We start from the raw sequence: 21,636 nt of genomic DNA on the forward strand, positions 1-21,636 counted from the left end.
CGCAAAGTGGTAGCACTGTTTGTTGGATGGGTTTTGTTGCAAAGGCGTGATCATGACATTTCATTATCAGCTTATGTGAGAAATGCGATGCCACAAGCACACAGGCAAGTGTGAGCATCAATAATTTATTCAAAATAGACTTGTTTATTTTCCAGCCTGTTGCACATTTCCACAGGTTGAAAGGCACATACCGTCGATAACATGTTATGCTTTTTCATACAATATGAAGTGGACATGATCAAATAAAAAGGTTCTAGAACATCTAACATTTCACACAATAGCTAAGAGTGATTGTGGGAATACTGTGCATTTCCCCTTTCCTCACCATGCCCTTAGTCTTAGAGGTTTCTTGTGATACACAAAACAAGGACACACAGAGCCCCTTTACACCTGACACCAACATTCATCTTGTATCCAGATTGTGTCCAGATATAGTTTGACTCGATTATTTTTTACACCTGGTGCTAAATGTGTCTGGTGCGCCCACATTGGGATTCAATTTATCTTTCCATCATGATGCAGACTGTCACGCATGTCTCTTCTCATAGGTCCAAGTGATGGCAGTTATGTACACTTTTTTTTTCTCAAAATAGGAAGAGACTGTTAGACAATACGCATATTGTGAACGACAGCAGAGAAGGCAGCTAGTTAGATTACTTCCCTTACAAGTAATAGTTTACTTCCGTTTACATATGGGGACACATTGCATCGAAAATTAGGAAAACTCTGCATCCATGTATCTCCCTAACGGGTTGGCCAATCAACTGTTGGCCAATTAACTGAAACTGCATATGGGCATTAAGCATTGGCATAAGCAGGGCCAGGGACTGACAGAGTCGATTTTTCCATTTTCCCAAATGTAAGCTGTTTATTACGAGCATTGGCATGTCTGGAAGTCTGCATGTAGTTGTGGTGCGTGCATCCCCGGGTATGGACTAGCTTATAATAGGCTTGTTAATGTAGTCAAATGCGTCTCTGTCCACGGCTAAAGGGTAGCTTGAGTTATCAGATCTTCAATACGTCTCAAGTGCATTCAGCTGGACTTGATGCGTTTTTTCACTATCCGATCACCCAAGATGCACATTCATGACAGGTGTAAAGGAGACCACAGTATAATAGAAGCAAAGCACCCTACATTTCAGCAGTACTGCAGAGCATTCTCAGCATCCTAACAGCTAGAGGCAGATAGGCTAACCGTGAGCGAATGAATCCTTGAGATGCTTTTTGCATCTTGAAAGACTTCAAATGCAGTTCTCTCAAATCAAGCTAAAGAAGAAAAGAAAGAAAAAAGAAAAGGAGAAAAACGTGAGCAACGTTCAAGGAAATTCTGCAACATAAGTTAATTGGTAGCTTCCAATACTGATAGTGTAAGTAAAAGACTAATGCGCAACAGTCTTCAAATAAATTAATTATTCTATATTAATAACACAATGGCAGCAATCAGGATTTTCCAACCGAATGACATTGGAGAATACTCTAGTCCTAATATCGTTATGGCAAAAGTTATTCTGGTCCTCTGTTAAAAGTAAGTTGTTAAAGTACAGTTGGACCAAACTTGAGTAAAAACGGTTTTAAAAACACATCCACAGAATGAATATATGCTGCTATTTTTCCCAGTCTCTTAACATAGAAAAACCCTCTAAGTGACTGTACCAGTCAGACAGCTTGCACCGTATAAAGTCAATAAAAACTGCTCAGACAGTGTGGAAAAATTGACCCAGTTTTTATTGGGTCTCTGAGTCAGTGATCTGTATGTAATGTCATAATCCTGCGCTATGTGTTGCCATGGTTCCCATCATCACCGTCGCCCGCTTTATCCACACCTGCTCCATGTGGCTCTCCATTACCCACGTTCCCTACATTGAGTCCAGGTCCAGGGCCGCCGCCCCCTGCATGGAGGTCCCCTCCCCCTGCATGGAGGTCCCCTCCCCCAGGAACTTTCTCAGCCTGCGTGGAGGGAGCTTGTGTAGGGATACCATGATGACTGACGTCAGCTTTCATCAGAACCTCATAATACAGCAGATAAAACACTGGCGTGACAATGCCAACAACCAGCATGATCGCCACAGCCGTCCACCATCGCATACCCCAGTCTGCCCCATAGTAGGGGTCCTTCCTCGGGGCTGGTTTATACTCAACCTCCCCGAGCAGTGGCTGCTGCTGCTGGAGCGTTAAGGAGGACACAACCTCGTTCAAGCTGCTGCGGGACGGGACGGTGCACTTGACCAAGCGCTCAATGTCCTTGTCCTTCTCCAGGAGGAATCCCTCCACGCTGTCTGTGGAGCAAGAGGAGTCTGTGGACGACTCGGAGGGGAGGAGGGTAGCGGCGGAGATCTGGGGCAGCCGCCGGGCACCTGAAGGGGAGGCGGAGTTGAGCGGCGCGGCACTGTGAGTCTCGGTGAGGACACTGAAGCGCCTCACGGGAATCTTGATGGACCGCAGGGCAAAGAAGTCCTGCTCCGTCAAGAGGTTGTTGGCCCGCTTAATGTCCGCCACCTAGGGAACACACAGAAGACAACTGACCTGTATTATATCAAAACACACCTGTTTACAAACTGCTGTTACATTGACCTTCTTCTTACCATATTGGACATTGTGTCAACTACAGAACTAGAATGGCAACAAAGCATGCTTCTGAAGACACTACTTTTCTGACTTGAATGCATCTGCAAAAAAACAACTGTTGGAAAACAAGAAAACAAAAACACAACATACATAAACTCCCCAGACACACACACGCACGCACGTACGCATGCACGACGCACGCACACACACACGCACATGCACACAGGTCTGAGCACAGACGTACTGAGCAATGGTACTGCAGGGCGATACTGTTCAGGGTGTCCCCCTCCTGGATATCTCTGGCCAGGTAGATAATATCATCCATCCTCTCTCTGGAAGTGCTCCTCCGCAGCCTCTCTCTGCCACGCGACCGCAGCTCATAGCTCTCCCCATCCTCCTCCGACAGGTCGTTCTCAGAGCCATTGTTTCCAAACAGGTAGGCATGTCCGCCATTGGCAGGCTGCACCGTGGTGGCCGACTGGAAACCATAGTGCTGGCTTCTACTGGCCATCTTTTCTTCACTCTAGAGAGGGCAGAGCAGAAAAAGGCTTCAATTACAAAACCCTTAACTGTGTGCACTCAGGGAGACTTTCTACTCGTGCGGAATGGCTTGACAGAGTTAAACCAGCAATTTGTTTTACCCTGAAGGGAGAGTGAGACAACTGGGAGAAAACGTGACGACTACCAAGAAACACCACTGCGTTTTTTAACTGAAAGCAGAAACATACAAAGCATGTTGAAGCTAATGTTCACACTGCTCGAGTGACAGCACTAAAGACATCACAGTTGCTCGCTTCACATCACTGATGACATCACAACTGCTCGAGTGCCATCACTTCACTCCTGCTCCATTAGGTCACCCCAGTGGTGCTCTTTACACTTCTTAAAATGTCATAGCTGTAGCCGAACACAATTCTGCACGCACGGTGACGCACGCACACACACACACACACTCACACACAGACACAGGACAATAAGTCCATCTCTCTGGCAGTCTTGTACATCTACAGTGGAGCCAGATAAGACGTGGCCTTGATGACTCCCCATGATAACTACAGTACATCACATCCGACAGCTGTCAACGTCCTCGCATTATGTAACGTTAGGTTTAGGTGAACCTATTACTGATGGTCCTCGCTTTATGTAACATTAGGTTAACCTATTACTGTTTGACTTCTACCTTGACAGCCGTGGGAACGCCACCGACTATACGTGACATATTTTGTCAGATAACGTTATATAATCTGCTGCCTCAGTTGCCCATATGGTTGGTTTTACTCCCAACCAAGTGCAGCTAACAGCACACCTAACCAACCACCTCCTTTATCAAGCAGGCCGGCAGTGTAATTAACAACTTAGCCATACCTTTAGCTAATTTGACGACACTATTCATAGTAAACAGCTAATGTTGAGTTAACGTTAAAGTCCAACCAATCGCCGTGTGTTGCAATAATTAGTTATGCCGAAGTAGCTAGCGTGGCGTTAGCCCGGCCAGCTAATCGATGGCTAAAATGAACTGTCAGGATAGCCTCCAATACCGTTATAAATGGAAATTTTGTCAGCTCAGCTGCAGCAAGCCTTGCTGTTTAGTAGGCTAATGTTAGTGTGCTAGCTGACATTTTGTTCACCTACTGTATATTGTCCTCCCAACATTCCATTCCTTGTTTCCATTCCTATTGGGAACATGGCATTTGGTGAACGGGACAAATAAAAGAGGTGAATAGCTGTCTTTAGGTTACCTGAAAATGCGAACACCATCAATCAGGCGCCCTTGTTAATGTCCATTCTTCCTCGGTCTTACCTTGCTGTAGTACTACTAGCTAGCTACTGTTGATTAGCCACGGGCTCACGCCACGTCAACAGAATGTCAACGTGATGACGTTGCCATTCACGTTTCTGAGGCTGCCAGTTTGGCGCTAGATGGCGCTAAATGGCAAGTCATAGGGGCTACTTAGCTACTGTGAACAGTCTCCAGCAGAGTACCACCAGGACACACACACACACACACGCACACGCACACGCACACGCACACAAACAAAACATGTCTGCAAGGCCTGGGATCGGCATTTTGTTTATACAGGTGCACCTTTGATGTCGGTGTGGTTTGTGATTTGTGTTGTGGAAGATTAGCAGCAGCCAATCATATCATCCCTCTAAATGGATTGGCTGCACAGCGTTGACTCTATGACCTCTGTGTGGTCAAACGTCACGTGACTTGCGACAAGTGGCAGGGCAGAATCGCAGAATCCGCCTGCCACAACTAATTAGGCGCGCGCCACGCAGTCTCTTTTGTTTGGCTGGTCAAAGTCAAGAGGAGAGCCACTTTTACCACAAAACCACACAAGTAACCATCGTCTCGCGAGCCGCGCAAAGAGGACCTAGGATTTAGTGGGAGAGTATTACCCTGTAGGCTACTGAGCACTCACCTCGCCACAGCAACGGTGTTTATTGGGACAAGACACACAAAACGACCTGATCAGCGCCGTTGCCAGTGTCATGACAGACAGCACGAAGGAAGAGGTGAGGAAAACACAGGGCCTAACTTCACGTATTGTTTCCTATCATGGTTGATGGTATCAAATGCCTTTTTGAGGTCAATAATATCCCTATAGAGTGCAGTTTCTGGTCAATGGAGTCTGTTTATCTTCTATTGATTCCATCAATGCGTGTGAAGTTGATCTGCTTCTGAATCCATATTGGCTGTCACTAAGTAAATTGCATGTATTGATAAATTTGTCCAGTCTATTGTTGAGTTTTTCAAGAACTTTGGAGAATTGTGGAAGTAGTGAAACAGGTCTATAATTTGTGAAGTTGTGTCTGTCTCCAGTCTTATACAGCGGTAGGCCTATTACTTTAGCGATTTTCATTTTGTTAATTTGCCAGTTTGAAGGGAAAGGTTGCAGATGTATGATAGTCTAGCCTATTGAAATGGGCTAGAATTAAATGTTCACACATCTCCATCTATTAACACATTCACTGCCAGCTGTTTTTTTTTTTACTGTAGGTAGCTTCTGCCAGAGGGTTTTTTTGAGGATTCTGGCTCATCTTTCAAGACCTGAGGATTCTTTTCTGCTAAGATTTTGTGAACACAAAATATCTAAAAAGAACTAATAGAATGTGTGCTTTCTCTGTCTAAAAGAGTTAGTTTGTAGAGTTAGTAGTTATGTAGGCATTAGCACTTGAATACAGCATGGTTTCAGCGTCTGAAAATTTAAGCTGAGATAAATAGCTTTTTGTGAAATTCGATAGAACAGTCACTTTAACCATTCATTTTTGGCATCAGTAAGACGTCAGACATCTAAACAATAGTTTTGAACAGTAATTTCCTCCATAACAGCAGGAAACACCCCTCTCCTTCAAACTCCTCCCTCCGTGTGTGTTCTTCTTGGCTGCAGCGGGCGTGTCACAAGCTCGTTTCTGCTGCTGCTGTAACCTCGCGTCACCAGGCTCACTGCTTTGCTGCTGCTCCTGTCTGCTGGCGGCCGCTGGGCAAGTCTGGATGGGCTCGCTCGTTTCTTGGAGTTTCGGTTGAGAGCTTTGATGAAGCTTTTGCGATTCTGGTCTTATTTATGCTGCGTGTTTCAAAGTGTGTTCCACCCGTAATCTATTATGCAAATTTGCAATCCCTCACCGCCAGCAATCAGCGCGAAAGCGAAAGCGTTTTCACCAATCCATTCTACAGTATGAGAATGGTTTCATCGCACGTTCCCCTGCAGTTTTGGCTCTGCTTTTTCTAGTCTGGGAGAGCACTGTCGCCACTTAGTGGGTCAGTGGAATGGGTTGTACACGTTCGGTGGCTCCAATATTTATATAAGAGATGTAAAAGGGTTAGATGCACATCCCACGGTCAAAATTTTTTTTTTTTTTTTTTACGTATTAACACATTCACTGCCAGCCTTTTTTTTTTACTGTAGGTAGGTTCTGCCAGAGGGTTTTTTTGAGGATTCTGGCTCATCTTTCAAGACCCGAGGATTCTTTTCTGCTAAGATTTTGTGAACACACAATATCTCAAAAGAACTAATAGAATGTGTGCTTTCTCTGTCTAAAAGAGTTAGTTTGTAGAGTTAGTAGTTATGTAAGCATTAGCAGTTGAATACAGCATGGTTTCAGCGTCTGGAAATTTATTCAGAGATAAACGGCTTTTTGTGAAATTCGATAGAACAGTCACTTTAAACATTCATTTTTGGCATCAGTAAGACGTCAGACATCTAAACAATAGTTTTGAACAGTAATTTCCTCCATAACAGCAGGAAACCCCCCTCTGCTTCCAACTCCTCCCTCCGTGGGCGTTCTCCTCCGCAGCGTTTGTCACAAGCGAGTGTTCTGCTGCTGCTGCTGCTGCTGCGAGTTTGAGCAGCCTCCCTCCCTGGCAGCGAGTGTGGATAGGGCTCACTTGTTTCTTGGGTTTGAGAGCTTTGATGAAGCTTTGTGCGATTCTAGGCTTTATGCTGCGTGTTTCAAAGTGTTTTCCACCCAGTCTATTTTTGGAATCCCCCACCGCCAGCTCCCAGCGCGATAATGCGCGGAAGTGAAAGCGTTTTCGCCAATCCATTTTACAGTAGAGAATGGTTTCCTCGCGCGTTACCCTACAGTTTTGGCTCTGCTTTTCCTAGTGTGGAGAGCACTGTCGCCACTTAGTGGGTCCGTGGAATGGGTTGTACACGTTCGCTGACTCCAATATTTTTATAGGAGACGTGGGGAGCGTTGATCCACGTCCCACCGTCAAAAAAAAAAAAAATTTTTTAAGCCGAGATAACTCGTCCTTGGCAGTGAACCGTCGGATTCTGTAAGCCGAGATAACTCGTCAATGGCAGTGAACGTGTTAACACGTCATTGGCAGTCAACCGTTGGATTTTTTTTGACGTATTAACACGTCATTGGCAGTGAACGTGTTAAAGCAGCTACGAGCAACTTTTTCGATTGTTATTAAACAGTATAAATTTAATATCAATGCATCACATCTTACCTCTAATAGTCGACGATACCAACGCAAAGTAGTCTCGCTTGAACCCCGAGTGAATCGGCCAGTGTTAGTGTGTCTGTAGCCAGGGCAGATCAGGAATTGAAATGAAACGGTTTGCAGCAGCCACTTCGGCCATAACCACAAAATAACTTCCAAAAAACCTGTTAGAATATAACGAGAGATGTTCCCGCGAGTATGCGTGGCGTTCACATTGTTTATGTTATGTTGCTAGGCAGCGCAAACGGCGTAAAAAGGCAGCTGCGTTTCACTTCCTGGTTTCACTTCCGGGTTACCCGGTCCGGTCGCTCTAGAGAGCCCCCTGTTGGCGCGAGTTTAGACAGACTATAGACTTAATAATCACCTAAGGGAGCAATCTCAGATACACACGGCTTTGGTCTCGTCGACTATTAGAGGTAAGATGTGATGCATTGATATTAAATTTATACTGTTTAATAACAATCGAAAAAGTTGCTCGTAGCTGCTTTAAATAAGCAAATATTATTTTTGATGAATGAATGAATTTGGAAGCGCAGATGCACAGTGCGCCTTTCAGTCCATTCCTTTGTCTGGGTGGATCCAGGTTTCAGATAAAACGAGTTAAATGGTTTAAATGGTTAAATGGATTTCGAAACATAGCCTACCCCGACCGCAATGGTGGGGGCCCTCGCTGGCGACGCTAAACTTTTAGCTAACCTGTTCGCATCTGTGTTTCCATTAGTTTTTCGCAAAATAATTGCGATATTTCTACAACTTCGACAATGTACAATTGCGACTTGTAGGCGTTTCCATTGAAGTTGAGTTTGGTCTGACGGCGCACACACCTGAACGCAATTCCCCGTTACCAGCAGCTGCCACAGTGATTACGCATGGGGATCTGCCCCATATGGCCATATCATCCCGTCCCCTGCATGCTCAAATCCAACCAATGGTCAATGCAAATCACAACACGAAGTTACAACGCATATAAACAAGCCTGATTATCAATTCAAAATAAAATGAGTGGCAACGTTGCTGGCTGCAGTGAATGCAGTGAGCGCGACAGGCAGAGGAAAAAATGTAGCCTAATAGCCTACAACTGGTCCGATTTAGAGATGGAGGAGGGGGGAAAAGGCTGATATGATGCAATAATCGGAATGTCTGTATTATAATTATCCAAAAGTAGAAAAATGCGAGCACACTCGGAGAGTGAACAAAGAGGTCCGGTGCACGGCACGAGTACAAATTAAACAAGAAGAAAAAGCCAGCACTCAAAAAGTCCTTTTCAATATTTAATTTACCTCAGTCAGGAATACAGCAGCACATACATGTTTCGGCCCTACGGCCTTCCTCAGTGTGGTCACTGAGGCCACACTGAGGAAGGCCGTAGGGCCGAAACATGTATGTGCTGCTGTATTCCTGACTGAGGTAAATTAAATATTGAAAAGGACTTTTTGAGTGCTGGCTTTTTCTTCTTGTTTAATTTGTATTATAATTATAACATTGCACCTGAAACGTGTGCAATGTATTACTCACTGTATTCACTTCAGACAGCACCACCGCACCAGTGTGTGCTTTTCATCCCCTCATCTCGCCGCTCAAATGCGCGCGCGCGCGCCGATTTCTGCCATTACACATTATCTATTTTTCCCGGCTCCGCTTTTGCACAACACTTGCCTTTCTGCTAGGTAGCGTTGCTTCAAAGTTTTGCACTTGCTGCGGAGGTTTTGCCACGGCTAATCGAACCTTACTTACCAAACTTATTTTCCGCTCCTTTTCCAAAGGAGAATGGGTCACATGATGTGCAAATGCGGAAAATGTGTTTCCATTAACTGTTTCGATAAACTGCTATATCGACACGTCTGAAAAACCACCTCACGAGAGCGCAAAAACTTTTTGCGATATTTGGGAGGTTTTTCGAAATTCACGTGTTTCCATTACCCAATTTCTATTGCGATATTTAGATTTTGCGCATTTCTGAGGGCAATGGAAACACTGTTGGCAATGGCATCCCAAGTAGCATCATACTATTATGGGATGCAATGGGAACAGTTGTATTATGGGATGTGCGTTTCCCAGGCAACGACACACGTTGACACGTTTTGGAACAGCGCTGCATGGCACAATGCTCCTAAAAGCAAAATGCTTATTGTTTTGAATGATTTGGCATCTTCTATTATGGTCCGCCAGTATTGTTGTATTGTTGTAATATGCCAAAGGTTTATTGAAATTTTGGGGAGAACCGGGGGGGGGGGAATATAGGCTATATATATATATATATATATATATATATATATATATATATATATTGTAGCGGGCTGGGTTTGTGTGGTACTGTACGTGTGTTATACTGTTCTGTGCATGGGGGTTAACTGTGGGATTGACATGTCTGTGGGGATTTACGGGGGTCTGTGAAGGCGACATATAGCCAGTGGGTGGGGTGAGAGGGGGGTTCACCTGTGATTGGCTGGGGGGAGGGGAGCTGTGGGCGAGAGGGGAACAGCTCGGGGAGTTGGAGCGTGAGCCTGGGAGAGACGGGTGTGTTTGGGGAGAGCTGAGAGCTAGGAGGGAGCTAGCGGGTTTGGGTGTGTGTTGTGGGGTTTGTTTTGGGCATGGGCTACGGCTGACAGTAGCCCTCGGACCTGTGATACCAAATAAAGTGCGGTAACTAGATCCTGACTCACAGACTGGTTTGTGACAACGCTACAATATATATATATATATATATATAAAAACAATAAGGATAGGCTAGTATATTTTGATCATAAATAACAATTGCTAAATCTCAACAGTGCAAACACCGGCAGCTATGCCCACACCATCTCCAGATGCAGGTAGGTCAAACTACACCAAAATAGCCTACTATAGTCACCTATGTTAGACAGCATCTCTGAAATCGAAATTGGAAACGAAAATATTTGTTGTCAATAAATTATCCCATGTAAAAATCACCTCCTTTATAGAAATATGTATGTTGTTTGCAGCTCAGAGCACATGTGAGCAGGGGAAAAGATGGAACCATCACCAGCAGTCCCAAAATGTGGTAACGGAATCAGCGGGCCCCACAGACACGCAAAGAGGAATATTGAAGACCCTCTGAGCGCATCCCTGTGTTTGCTGGATCGGCAAATGCTGGAGCAAAAAAAAAAAAAAAGCAGACACAGGTTAACATGATGTGTCTCTCTTTCTCTCTCCAGTGATCCTGTGAGCAGGGGACACTAATGTGTATCAGATACAGGTTAACATGCTGTGTCTCTCTTTCTCTCTCCAGTGATCCTGTGACGGCTGTGAGCAGGAGACACTAAGGTGTATCAGACACAGGTTAACATGCTGTGTTTCTCTTTCTCTCTCGAGTGATCCTGTGAGCAGGAGACACTAAGGTGTATCAGATACAGATTAACATGATGTGTCTCTCTTTCTCTCAGTGATCCTGTGAGCAGGAGACACTTATGTATCAGACACAGGTTAACATGATGTGTCTCTCTTTCTCTCTCCAGTGATCCTGTGAGCAGGAGACACTAAGGTGTATCAGATACAGATTAACATGATGTGTCTCTCTTTCTCTCAGTGATCCTGTGAGCAGGAGACACTTATGTATCAGACACAGGTTAACATGCTGTGTCTCTCTTTCTCTCTCGAGTGATCCTGTGAGCAGGAGACACTAAGGTGTATCAGGTACAGATTAACATGATGTGTCTCTCTTTCTCTCAGTGATCCTGTGAGCAGGAGACACTTATGTATCAGACACAGGTTAACATGATGTGTCTCTCTTTCTCTCTCCAGTGATCCTGTGAGCAGGAGACACTAAGGTGTATCAGGTACAGATTAACATGATGTGTCTCTCTTTCTCTCAGTGATCCTGTGAGCAGGAGACACTTATGTGTATCAGACACAGGTTAACATGCTGTGTCTCTCTTTCTCTCTCCAGTGATCCTGTGAGCAGGAGACACTAATGTGTATCAGATACAGGTTAACATGCTGTGTCTCTCTTTAGCTCTCCAGTGATCCTGTGACGGCTGTGAGCAGGAGACACTAAGGTGTATCAGACACAGGTTAACATGCTGTGTTTCGCTTTCTCTCTCCAGTGATCCTGTGAGAAGGAGACACTGAGGTGTATCAGATACAGATTAACATGATGTGTGTCTCTTTCTCTCTCCAGTGACCCTGTGAGCAGGATACACTAAGGTGTATCAGATACAGATTAACATGATGTGTCTCTCTTTCTCTCTCCAGTGATCCTGTGAGCAGGAGACACTAAGGTGTATCAGACACAGGTTAACATGCTGTGTCTCTCTTTCTCTCTCCAGTGATCCTGTGAGCAAAAGACACTGTTTTGCACGTGTTCTGGTCAGCCATGTGAAATGGGACCTGAGCCTCAACACTAACGATCCAGCCGTGTTCAGAGTGACTCAACACTAACGATCCAGCCGTGTTCAGACGGACTCAACACTAATGATCCACCCGTGTTCAGAGTGACTTAACACTAATGATCCAGCCGTGTTCAGAGTGACTTAACACTAACGATCCAGCCGTATTCAGAGTCACGTAACACTAACGATCCAGCCGTGTTCACAGTGACCTAACACTAACGATCCAGGACGTTGTCAGAGTGACCTGACACTAACGATCCAGCCGTGTTCAGAGTGACCTGACACTAACGATTCAGCCGTGTTCATAGTGACCTGACACTAAGCTTTCAACCGTGTTCATAGTGCCCTATCACTAACGTTTCAAAAGTGTTCTGGTCAACCATGTGCAATGGGTCCTACACGAACGATCCAGCCGTGTTCAGAGGCACTCAACACAACCGATCCAGCCGTGTTCAGAGTGACTCAACACTAATGATCCAGCCGTGTTCAGAGTGACTTAACACTAACGATCCAGCCGTGTTCAGAGTGACTTAACACTAACGATCCAGCCGTGTTCACAGTGACCTAACACTAACGATCCAGGACGTTGTCAGAGTGACCTGACACTAACGATCCAGCCGTGTTCAGAGTGACCTGACACTAACGGTTCAGCCGTGTTCATAGTGACCTGACGCCAAGCTTTCAACCGTGTTCAGAGTGCCCTATCACTAACGTTTCAAAAGTGTTCTGGTCAACCATGTGCAATGGGTCCTACACGAACGATCCAGCCGTGTTCAGAGGCACTCAACACAACCGATCCAGCCGTGTTCAGAGTGACTCAACACTAATGATCCAGCAGTGTTCAGAGTGACTTAACACTAACGATCCAGCCGTGTTCAGAGTGACTTAACACTAACGATCCAGCCGTATTCAGAGTCACGTAACACTAACGATCCAGCCGTGTTCACAGTGACCTAACACTAACGATCCAGGACGTTGTCAGAGTGACCTGACACTAACGATCCAGCCGTGTTCAGAGAGCCTCAACACTAACGATCCAGCCGTGTTCAGAGTGACTCAACACTAACGATCCAGCCGTGTTCAGAGGCACTCAACACAACCGATCCAGCCGTGTTCAGAGTGACTCAACACTAATGATCCAGCAGTGTTCAGAGTGACTTAACACTAACGATCCAGCCGTGTTCAGAGTGACTTAACACTAACGATCCAGCCGTATTCAGAGTCACGTAACACTAACGATCCAGCCGTGTTCACAGTGACCTAACACTAACGATCCAGGACGTTGTCAGAGTGACCTGACACTAATGATCCAGCCGTGTTCAGAGTGACCTGACACTAACGATTCAGCCGTGTTCATAGTGACCTGACACCAAGCTTTCAACCGTGTTCAGAGTGCCCTATCACTGAACGTTTCGCAAGTGTTCTGGTCAACCATGTGCAATTAGGGTGGGTCATACTCAGGTGCCAACATGAATCTGAAGGAAATCCTGACATGAGGGGTGTCTAAATTATGTATTTTTCTATGGAGAATTCAAATATGAGCTTAGTTTTTGGATAGGATAACTCTAACCTACATCATTTTGCATTTCTAAATTGCCAATTTTACCCATTCGAACCCCATTTTAAGATATTAAAATATATAAGGGAAACCATTTATATTGACAAAGCCAACTCAAATTTACATTTTTATTAGCAGGTGAACTGCATGTATATCACTGGATACAATTACAATGATCAATCTCCTGACTTCTTGAACTTTGCCAGGTTGCACAACTCCTGTTTCGACTCATTCTTGGACATCAGCCTCCTGCTGGTCTCCTGAACCCTGATTCTTCCATCCTTCTTTTCCTGTGAGAAGTACTTAGCAGAAGCCTCAGTTACTATTTTAACAACCCTCTCAATGCTTTGTGTGTGGCAAGGCCAGTTGAGCACCTCCATGGTGCTGTTGATGAAGTTCTTCAGCCCCGAGGTGCTTAGGAAGCAGGTTGTCGTGGCTCTGACACACCTTCTGACCAGCTAATCAAGTCACCAATGCTATAAGCATCAGAAATTGATCTCAGCTGTCCTTCTGGTCCTGACAGAGGGGTCCCCCAGCTGAGTGTCTGGGTCACCCTCTCCCCTGATGCTCAGGATTCTCTCCACCCCCTCTCTTTCTGATCCTCAGACCACAGCAGTGTTTGGAGGATGGATTCACTGTGGACATACCAAGCAGATCTTCTCATAATCTGCATCACAAGGTCCAGCACCTCCTTCCTCTGGGACTTGGGCATTCCAGCAGGAATGCTGGTGTACTAAGGAATTGTGGTGTACTAATGTAACTCCCTCTTATCTCACCTCAGTACAGAGGGAAGAGCATTTGTATTTGGGGTGGTGTACTGTAACTCCCTCTTATCTCACCTCAGTACAGAGGGAAGAGCATTTGTATTTGAGGTGGTGTACTAATGTAACTCCCTCTTATCTCACCTCAGTACAGAGGAAAGAGCGTTTGTATTTGAGGTGGTGTACTAATGTAACTCCCTCTTATCTCACCTCAGTACAGAGGGAAGAGCGTTTGTATTTGAGGTGGTGTCCTAATGTAACTCCCTCTTATCTCACCTCAGTACAGAGGGAAGAGCGTTTGTATTTGAGGTGGTGTACTAATGTAACTCCCTCTTATCTCACCTCAGTACAGAGGAAAGAGTGTTTGTATTTGAGGTGGTGTACTAATGTAACTCCCTCTTATCTCACCTCAGTACAGAGGAAAGAGCGTTTGTATTTGAGGTGGTGTACTAATGTAACTCCCTCTTATCTCACCTCAGTACAGAGGGAAGAGCGTTTGTATTTGAGGTGGTGTACTAATGTAACTCTCTCTTATCTCACCTCAGTACAGAGGAAAGAGCGTTTTTATTTGGGGTGGTGTACTAATGTAACTCCCTCTTATCTCACCTCAGTACAGAGGAAAGAGTGTTTGTATTTGAGGTGGTGTCCTAATGTAACCCTCTTATCTCACCTCAGTACAGAGGGAAGAGCGTTTGTATTTGAGGTGGTGTCCTAATGTAACTCCCTCTTATCTCACCTCAATGCAGAGGAAAGAGCGTTTGTATTTGAGGTGGTGTACTAATGTAACTCCCTCTTATCTCACCTCAGTACAGAGGAAAGAGCGTTTGTATTTGAGGTGGTGTACTAATGTAACTCCCTCTTATCTCACCTCAGTACAGAGGAAAGAGCGTTTGTATTTGAGGTGGTGTACTAATGTAACTCCCTCTTATCTCACCTCAGTACAGAGGAAAGAGCGTTTGTATTTGAGGTGGTGTCCTAATTTAACTCCCTCTTATCTCACCTCAGTACAGAGGAAAGAGCGTTTGTATTTGAGGTGGTGTCCTAATGTGACACAGGTTAACATTACATCTCTCTCTTTCTCTTCCAGTGATCCTGTGAGCAGCAGACACTAAGGTGTATCAGACACAGGTTAACATGCTGTGTCTCTCTTTCTCTTCCAGTGATCCTGTGAGCAGGAGACACTAATGTGTATCAGAGACAGGTTAACATTACATATCTCTCTTTCTCTTCCAGTGATCCTGTGAGCAGGAGACACTAAGGTGTATCAGACACAGGTTAACATTACGTCTCTCTCTTTCTCTCTCCAGTGATCCTGTGAGCAGCAGACACTAAGGTGTATCAGACACAGATTAACATTACGTCTCTCTCTTTCTCTCTCCAGTGATCCTGTGAGCAGGAGACACTAAGGTGTATCAGACACAGGTTACATTGACACAGGTTAACATTACATATCTCTCTTTCTCTTCCAGTGATCCTGTGAGCAGCAGACACTAAGGTGTATCAGACACAGGTTAACATTACGTCTCTCTCTTTCTCTCTCCAGTGATCCTGTGAGCAGCAGACACTAAGGTGTATCAGACACAGGTTAACATTACATATCTCTCTTTCTCTTCCAGTGATCCTGTGAGCAGGAGACACTAAGGTGTATCAGACACAGGTTATTTATTTATGTATTTATTTATTTAAAAAGCATCCCCATTAGCTGATGCCTGTGGCACCAGCTAATCTTCCTGGGGTCCAAATACAATACAATAATGCAATACAATACAAGTCTTATACATATATACAATCACATTTGTGTGATGTTTACAAGTTATAATACATGATATATATCAGATATGTGTAATATAACACATTTGCCTTTTGGGTGGGTTACAAGTTACATTAGGAGTCTCTGATCTCCTTAATGTAGCTGATATAATTGAGTGTACACAAATTTAACATGTGTCACTCACTTGTGGAAATGCTATGGTATATATTTTTTTAAATATAGGCAGCATGGATAAAATAATGGACTTAGTAAAAAGAAAACATTTAACAAGTAAAAATATAGGAATGTCTGTCTATCAAATCCATTGATTTCACTTCACTGTTCCAATTCAGCTGGCCCTAGTTACACAGGTTTCAAGTTCAGTGGGAGCTGAACTTCAGTAAGAAGTTGTGTGTGAAGTTTTGAGGGCTCATGAAAATGTAAACGTGTTCCCATTATTTTATTCACACGATGAGACAAGAATATCGAATATTAGGTAAAAAATATCCCAACACCTACACAGAACATTACAATAATAATGTGTTGTCCACTGATGGATAAACCTATACAAAGTCTGCTAGGATCCCCACTAGCTGCTAAACACAGTGATATTCAGAGTCGATGGGTTAGGTTTTCTATAGATACCTGGTTTCGTCTAGTGAAACAACTTAAAATTCAGAAAGAAATAATATTGAGGTGGCTGAGCTTTGACCCAGACTTTAAGCCAGCTGCAAGTGATAATAGATTTATTCAATGGGCAGAGAAAGGAATCACAGCACTGTTTGTTGGTTCAGTTTGATAAGCAGGAATTTCCAGACAATGTCATAAAAATACGATCTTGTTCAACAGGATTTTTACAGATATATTAGAGTAGTTTTGTGGGTACATGATAAACACTGTAAAAAGAGTCACTATTATCCTGCGGAGGGCCTAGAAGCGTGCACACTGCCGAAGATCTGATAGAAGAAAGAGCTGAGTTTTACTTTGAGTGGGCGGAGTCAACTCCGCCCACGTTGAGCCACTCCCCGATCTGCGTACTGCAGTCAGGGGCTTCTCGGCTGAGGGTATAAGTGGCAGTATCTCACCAAGGCATTATTCTTGACCCTGAGCTATCCATGATCAAGAACTAACAAACCAAGGCATTAGTGGAAGTGAATATGCAGGGCAACACAATGGGAACCAGTGCTCTCCTTATTGCCTGTTTGCTGCTTGCCGGTGTAGCCGTGGCAGTCCAGACAGTGTCACTGTCCAGTAAGTCAAGTCAAGTCAAGTCAACTTTATTTATATAGCACATTTACATACAGCGGCAGCCAAACCAAAGTGCTTCACAGGCGGGGAGTAAAGTGCACAGATGTAAATAAGTAAAGTGCAAAGATACTAATTGAGAGCAACATAATACAAAGTGCATATATGATGACAATTAAAATCAAAAAGATAAAACAATAAGACAATAAAAGCAATAAAACGATAAATGCCAGGGACCTAACGATGGCTAAGTAGGGGGGAAAGCCAGGGAGAACAGGTGGGTTTTTAAGAGCGATTTAAAAACCTCCAGGGTCTGGGCAGCACGAACGTGTAGGGGGAGACTGTTCCAGAGTTTTGGGGCAGCTGCCGCAAAGGCTCTGTCCCCCCTAGTTTTTAGTTTGGTTCTGGGCACCACCAGCAGCGATAGGTCGGCCGATCTAAGAGCTCTGGAGGGGGTGTGGCGGTGCAGCAGCTCGGAAATGTAGGGAGGGGCCAGGCCATTGAGGGCTTTAAAGACGGTCAGGGATAATTTAAAATCAATGCGAAAGCGCACAGGCAGCCAATGGAGCGACGACAGGACTGGGGTGATGTGCTCGCGCTTTTTTGTCCTCGTAAGGAGGCGTGCAGCCGCGTTCTGAACGAGCTGTAGGCGGCGGAGCAAGGACTGATCAATCCCCACATAAAGTGCGTTGCAGTAGTCAATACGTGTGGTGACGAAGGCATGAATAACCCTCTCCAGGTTTGCCTGGGAGAGGTAGGCCTTCGTCTTAGCCAGCAGCCGAAGGTGGTAAAAGCTGTTTTTAACTACTGAGTTGATCTGCTTGTCGAATTTAAAAGCGCTATCAAATATAACCCCAAGGTTCCTAACCGAGGTGGAGAGGTTAGAACCCAGGGGGCCGAGAGCATCGACAAGGGGGGCCGGGGTGGCACTGTTAAAAATGATGACCTCGGTCTTTTTTTCGTTAAGAGTGAGAAAGTTGTTGGACATCCAAAGTTTGATTTCAGCCAGGCAGTCCAGCAGAGGCTGTAGTGCAGTTCCCCCTTGGGTGGGTTTTAGGGGAAGGTACACCTGCACATCATCAGCGAAGCAGTGGAAGGAGACGTTAAATTTTGCCAGGATCTGACCTAGGGGCAGCAGGTATAACAGGAAGAGGGCGGGGCCCAAGATTGATCCTTGTGGCACCCCACAGGTAAGGGGGGCCACAGCGGAGGACAGGTCTCCTAGCTGAACGGAAAAAGTCCGGTTACTTAAATAGGACCGGAACCAGTCCAGGGCGACGCCCCTGATGCCCACATGGTGCTCAAGTCGAGCTAATAGGATCGTGTGATCCACCGTATCAAAAGCGGCCGTGAGGTCAAGGAGCAGCAGGACAGAGGGGCTACCAGCATCGGCGGCTAAGATGAGGTCATTAAAAACACGGAGGAGGGCTGTTTCTGTGCTATGCCGAGGTTTAAAACCTGATTGAAATTTCTCGTGGATGTTGTGTTGCTCGAGAAATGACTGTAGCTGCAAGTAGACGATGCGTTCCAGGACTTTTGAAAGAAACGGTAGTTGGGAGATGGGTCTGAAGTTTGGGAGGACAGAGGGATCAAGGTTGGGCTTTTTTATTCGGGGCTGGACCACGGCATGTTTGAAGGCAGCCGGGACACAGCCAGTGCTGAGACTAGCGTTTAGCAGCAATGATATGATGGCCATGACAGAGTCAGCGGTTTCCTTGAGAAGGCGTGAGGGGAGAGCATCGGAGGGGCAGGAAGTGGGTCGCAGATGCTTGATGGCATCCGAGAGAGAGGAGGGGGAGACAGGCTCAAACTGATCAAAGACAGCAGGCAGGGGGGAGTGGGGGGGAGGAAGAGGGGGTGGGAGGGGCGAGGGGGAGAGTGGTCGGAGGGCAGAGATTGTTGATAAAGAAATTAAGAAATCTTTCACACAAGTCGAGTGAAGGCACAGCGGAGGGGGGGGCAGAAGGGTTAATAAGGGAGTTAAGGACTTTAAACAGAACCTGGGGTTTGTGGCAGTTGTTTGTGACAAGGTTTGAGATGTAGTCTGATTTTGCAGTTTTAACAGCGGTTTGGTAGGTGGATAGGGAATCGCGGAGAATTTGGAGGGAGACGTGCAGCCTATCCTTCCTCCATTTTCTTTCAGCACGCCTGCATACGCATCTAAGAGCGCGCGTGGTGTCACTTAGCCAAGGTGTTGGGAGTTTTTTTTTGCGTATGGATTTCAGAGGTGCGACAGTATTCAAAATATCAGTGCATGATTTATTAAACATGTCGAGGAGGTCGTCTACATTTGGGATAGAGCTTACGTTTAAGGCACAGACTGGGGAGCTAGCAAAAGCAAAAGTAAATCCTCAGAGGCCCTGGAGGGCGACGTGGTCCAGTTAACCTGCTCGGTTCAATCCACCACAGGCCCGCTGTCTGTGTCCTGGCTGTGGAAAGACAAGCAGGCAACCGGGCCGGCGCATGTGATCGCCTCCATGGATCGGGATGGCACCGTGCGGCACGGCCCCTCCTACGGAAAACGTGCCAGCTATGGGGAGATCCGGGCAGAGAGGGTGGGACCCTCCCTGTACAATACCTTGCCCGGGGACGGAGGCCAGTACAACTGCACCGCCACCGAGTGGCTACAGACCTGCACCGAACCAGAGCTCAGGTGGGACAAGATAGAGGTGTCAGCCACTGTTAAAAAGGGTCTAAGACTGCAATAGTTGCGTGCCTCCTATGTGACGTGCGGATGGATATAAGAGAAAGTAGTCCCGCTTGCAGATAGTGTGGGGAGCTGCGAGTTCAAGTTTGTTTGAAGTTCAGTCGGGACCGGATAATTGCATAGCTGAAAGTACCTCAGCTTATCGTGTGTTTGGCAACTTATTGTGGGAATTGTGCGTCTATGACTACAGTGAGTATTTTCCTGTGTTTATTATCATTTAATGTTTAGTTTGATAGATAATTTGCAAGAGAATGTCGCCAGTCGGCACTCTTTGAAGTGGTAATTAAGACAGCATGAATGTCCGTGTAATATAAGACGCTTGGGGGGACGGGCAATCGCCATACAGTAATTGTCTGTTGAGAGTGGTGCATTTAGATAAATAGGCAATTCAGTGTGCATTGATGATGTGTGGCGTTTCTATCATTTGGGGAGAGTTACTTATTTTATTTCCAGTATGTATGCGCTAGCAATGATGCGCCCAATTATGATCACGTGACTACACGCACGTATGCATGCTTTCACCCCGTCGGCAGTAATCTGACAGCATGCCGGTGAATGGAAGGTGACTTGGGGATATTTATATGTTACCCCTACAGTGATGGCAATGGATCTGTGTTGATGTTATTTTGGGGTTAAAGCTGGGATATTAAAGGGCATGTATGTCACATTTGATATTATGCCACTTTACTGTTATGGTTAATGTTATCATAAGATATTACTATGTCAGTGTATTGTGGTAATGTTGATAGGCCTACTAATGTATTAGTATAATACAGTACTTATTATTTTATAGCCTACTTATTTCTATATTTGTATTCTGTTTATTTACAGAAACCACGTTTTCCACATCTATACAAGTGTCATTCACCGGTCTAATTAGAGGAATAAAAGATAATTCAACCTCAACAAAGACTTTTATTGGGACCCCCTCTTCCACACCCACACCAGAGTTCTGATCGGACTCTCCACAGCTATTCGGCCTATCCTACCACCACAGAGGTTTTAGTATTTTTCAGCCACCAAGATGGTCACCATCAAGACTGTCGAGTCCTCCTTCAGGGTAAAGGCCTTGTCGCGGACACCCAGCTTGACTTCTGGAGAATCCTTTGACCTGCAGTGCGTGGTCGAGCCCCGCCACAACCCCCGCGTCCCCACCTCCGTCACCTGGCGCTTCAAGCCATCAGGCGTGGTGGGGGCCGACGGTGAGGGCCAGGGCGAGTTCAAAGACCTGGTGACGTTCACCCACGAGGGCACGCTGCAGTGGGGGGAGCAGTCGCTGGGACGTGGCATCCGCACCACCGTGGATCGCTCCCACGCCAACACCATCTACCAGCTGTCGATGATGCGGGGGGGGCGTCATGAGGCGGGCACCTACCAGTGTTCCGCTGTCCTGTGGAGGAGAAACTACGACGACAGCTGGAGCAGAGTAGCCAATCGTACCTCCAACCTGGTCAGCATCAATCGGCGGCGCGTGCAGGCGGAGCGGCTGTCGCCCCACCTCTACGCGCTGACGCTGAACAGCGCGGAGAGCAGCGACTCGGGGACCTACTACTGCCTGGTGGAGGACTGGCTGAGCGAACCGGACGGCACCTGGTGCAGGCTGGCCCGGGAGTCTTCATTGTTCACTCATGTTGTGGTCCGACAGCCAGAGGGGCTACAGGTGCAGTCGGTGGTGTGCTCCAACGACTCCCTCTTCTACTTTGTCTTCTTCTACCCCTTCCCTATCTTCGGCTTCGGCATC

General features: G+C 45.9%; 1 protein-coding gene across 1 annotated transcript; it reads right to left on the reverse strand.

Moving 5' to 3' along the window:
- Positions 1 to 156: 156 nt before the first annotated feature.
- lysmd3 (LysM, putative peptidoglycan-binding, domain containing 3) lies at positions 157 to 4,396 on the reverse strand. The gene is made up of 3 exons (XM_083644335.1): positions 4,305 to 4,396; positions 2,810 to 3,088; positions 157 to 2,496 (listed from the first exon to the last, which is right to left on the reverse strand). Exons 2-3 carry the CDS (start codon positions 3,074 to 3,076, stop codon positions 1,774 to 1,776), a joined length of 990 nt encoding a protein of 329 aa, XP_083500461.1. The 5' UTR covers positions 3,077 to 3,088; positions 4,305 to 4,396; the 3' UTR covers positions 157 to 1,773.
- Between the last annotated feature and the right edge of the window lie 17,240 nt (positions 4,397 to 21,636).

The sequence above is a fragment of the Poromitra crassiceps genome (genome assembly GCF_964638095.1).
Source record: "Poromitra crassiceps genome assembly, chromosome: 10".
NCBI lineage: Eukaryota > Metazoa > Chordata > Actinopteri > Beryciformes > Melamphaidae > Poromitra > Poromitra crassiceps.

Excerpts from the sequence above, each read along its gene's own strand:
- lysmd3 (XM_083644335.1), bottom strand. The coding sequence starts at position 3,076 with ATGGCCAGTAGAAGCCAGCACTATGGTTTCCAGTCGGCCACCACGGTG. Across the intron at positions 2,497-2,809 it reads CCCTGCAGTACCATTGCTCA|GTGGCGGACATTAAGCGGGC; the intron begins GTACGTCTGTGC and ends TGTGTTCCCTAG.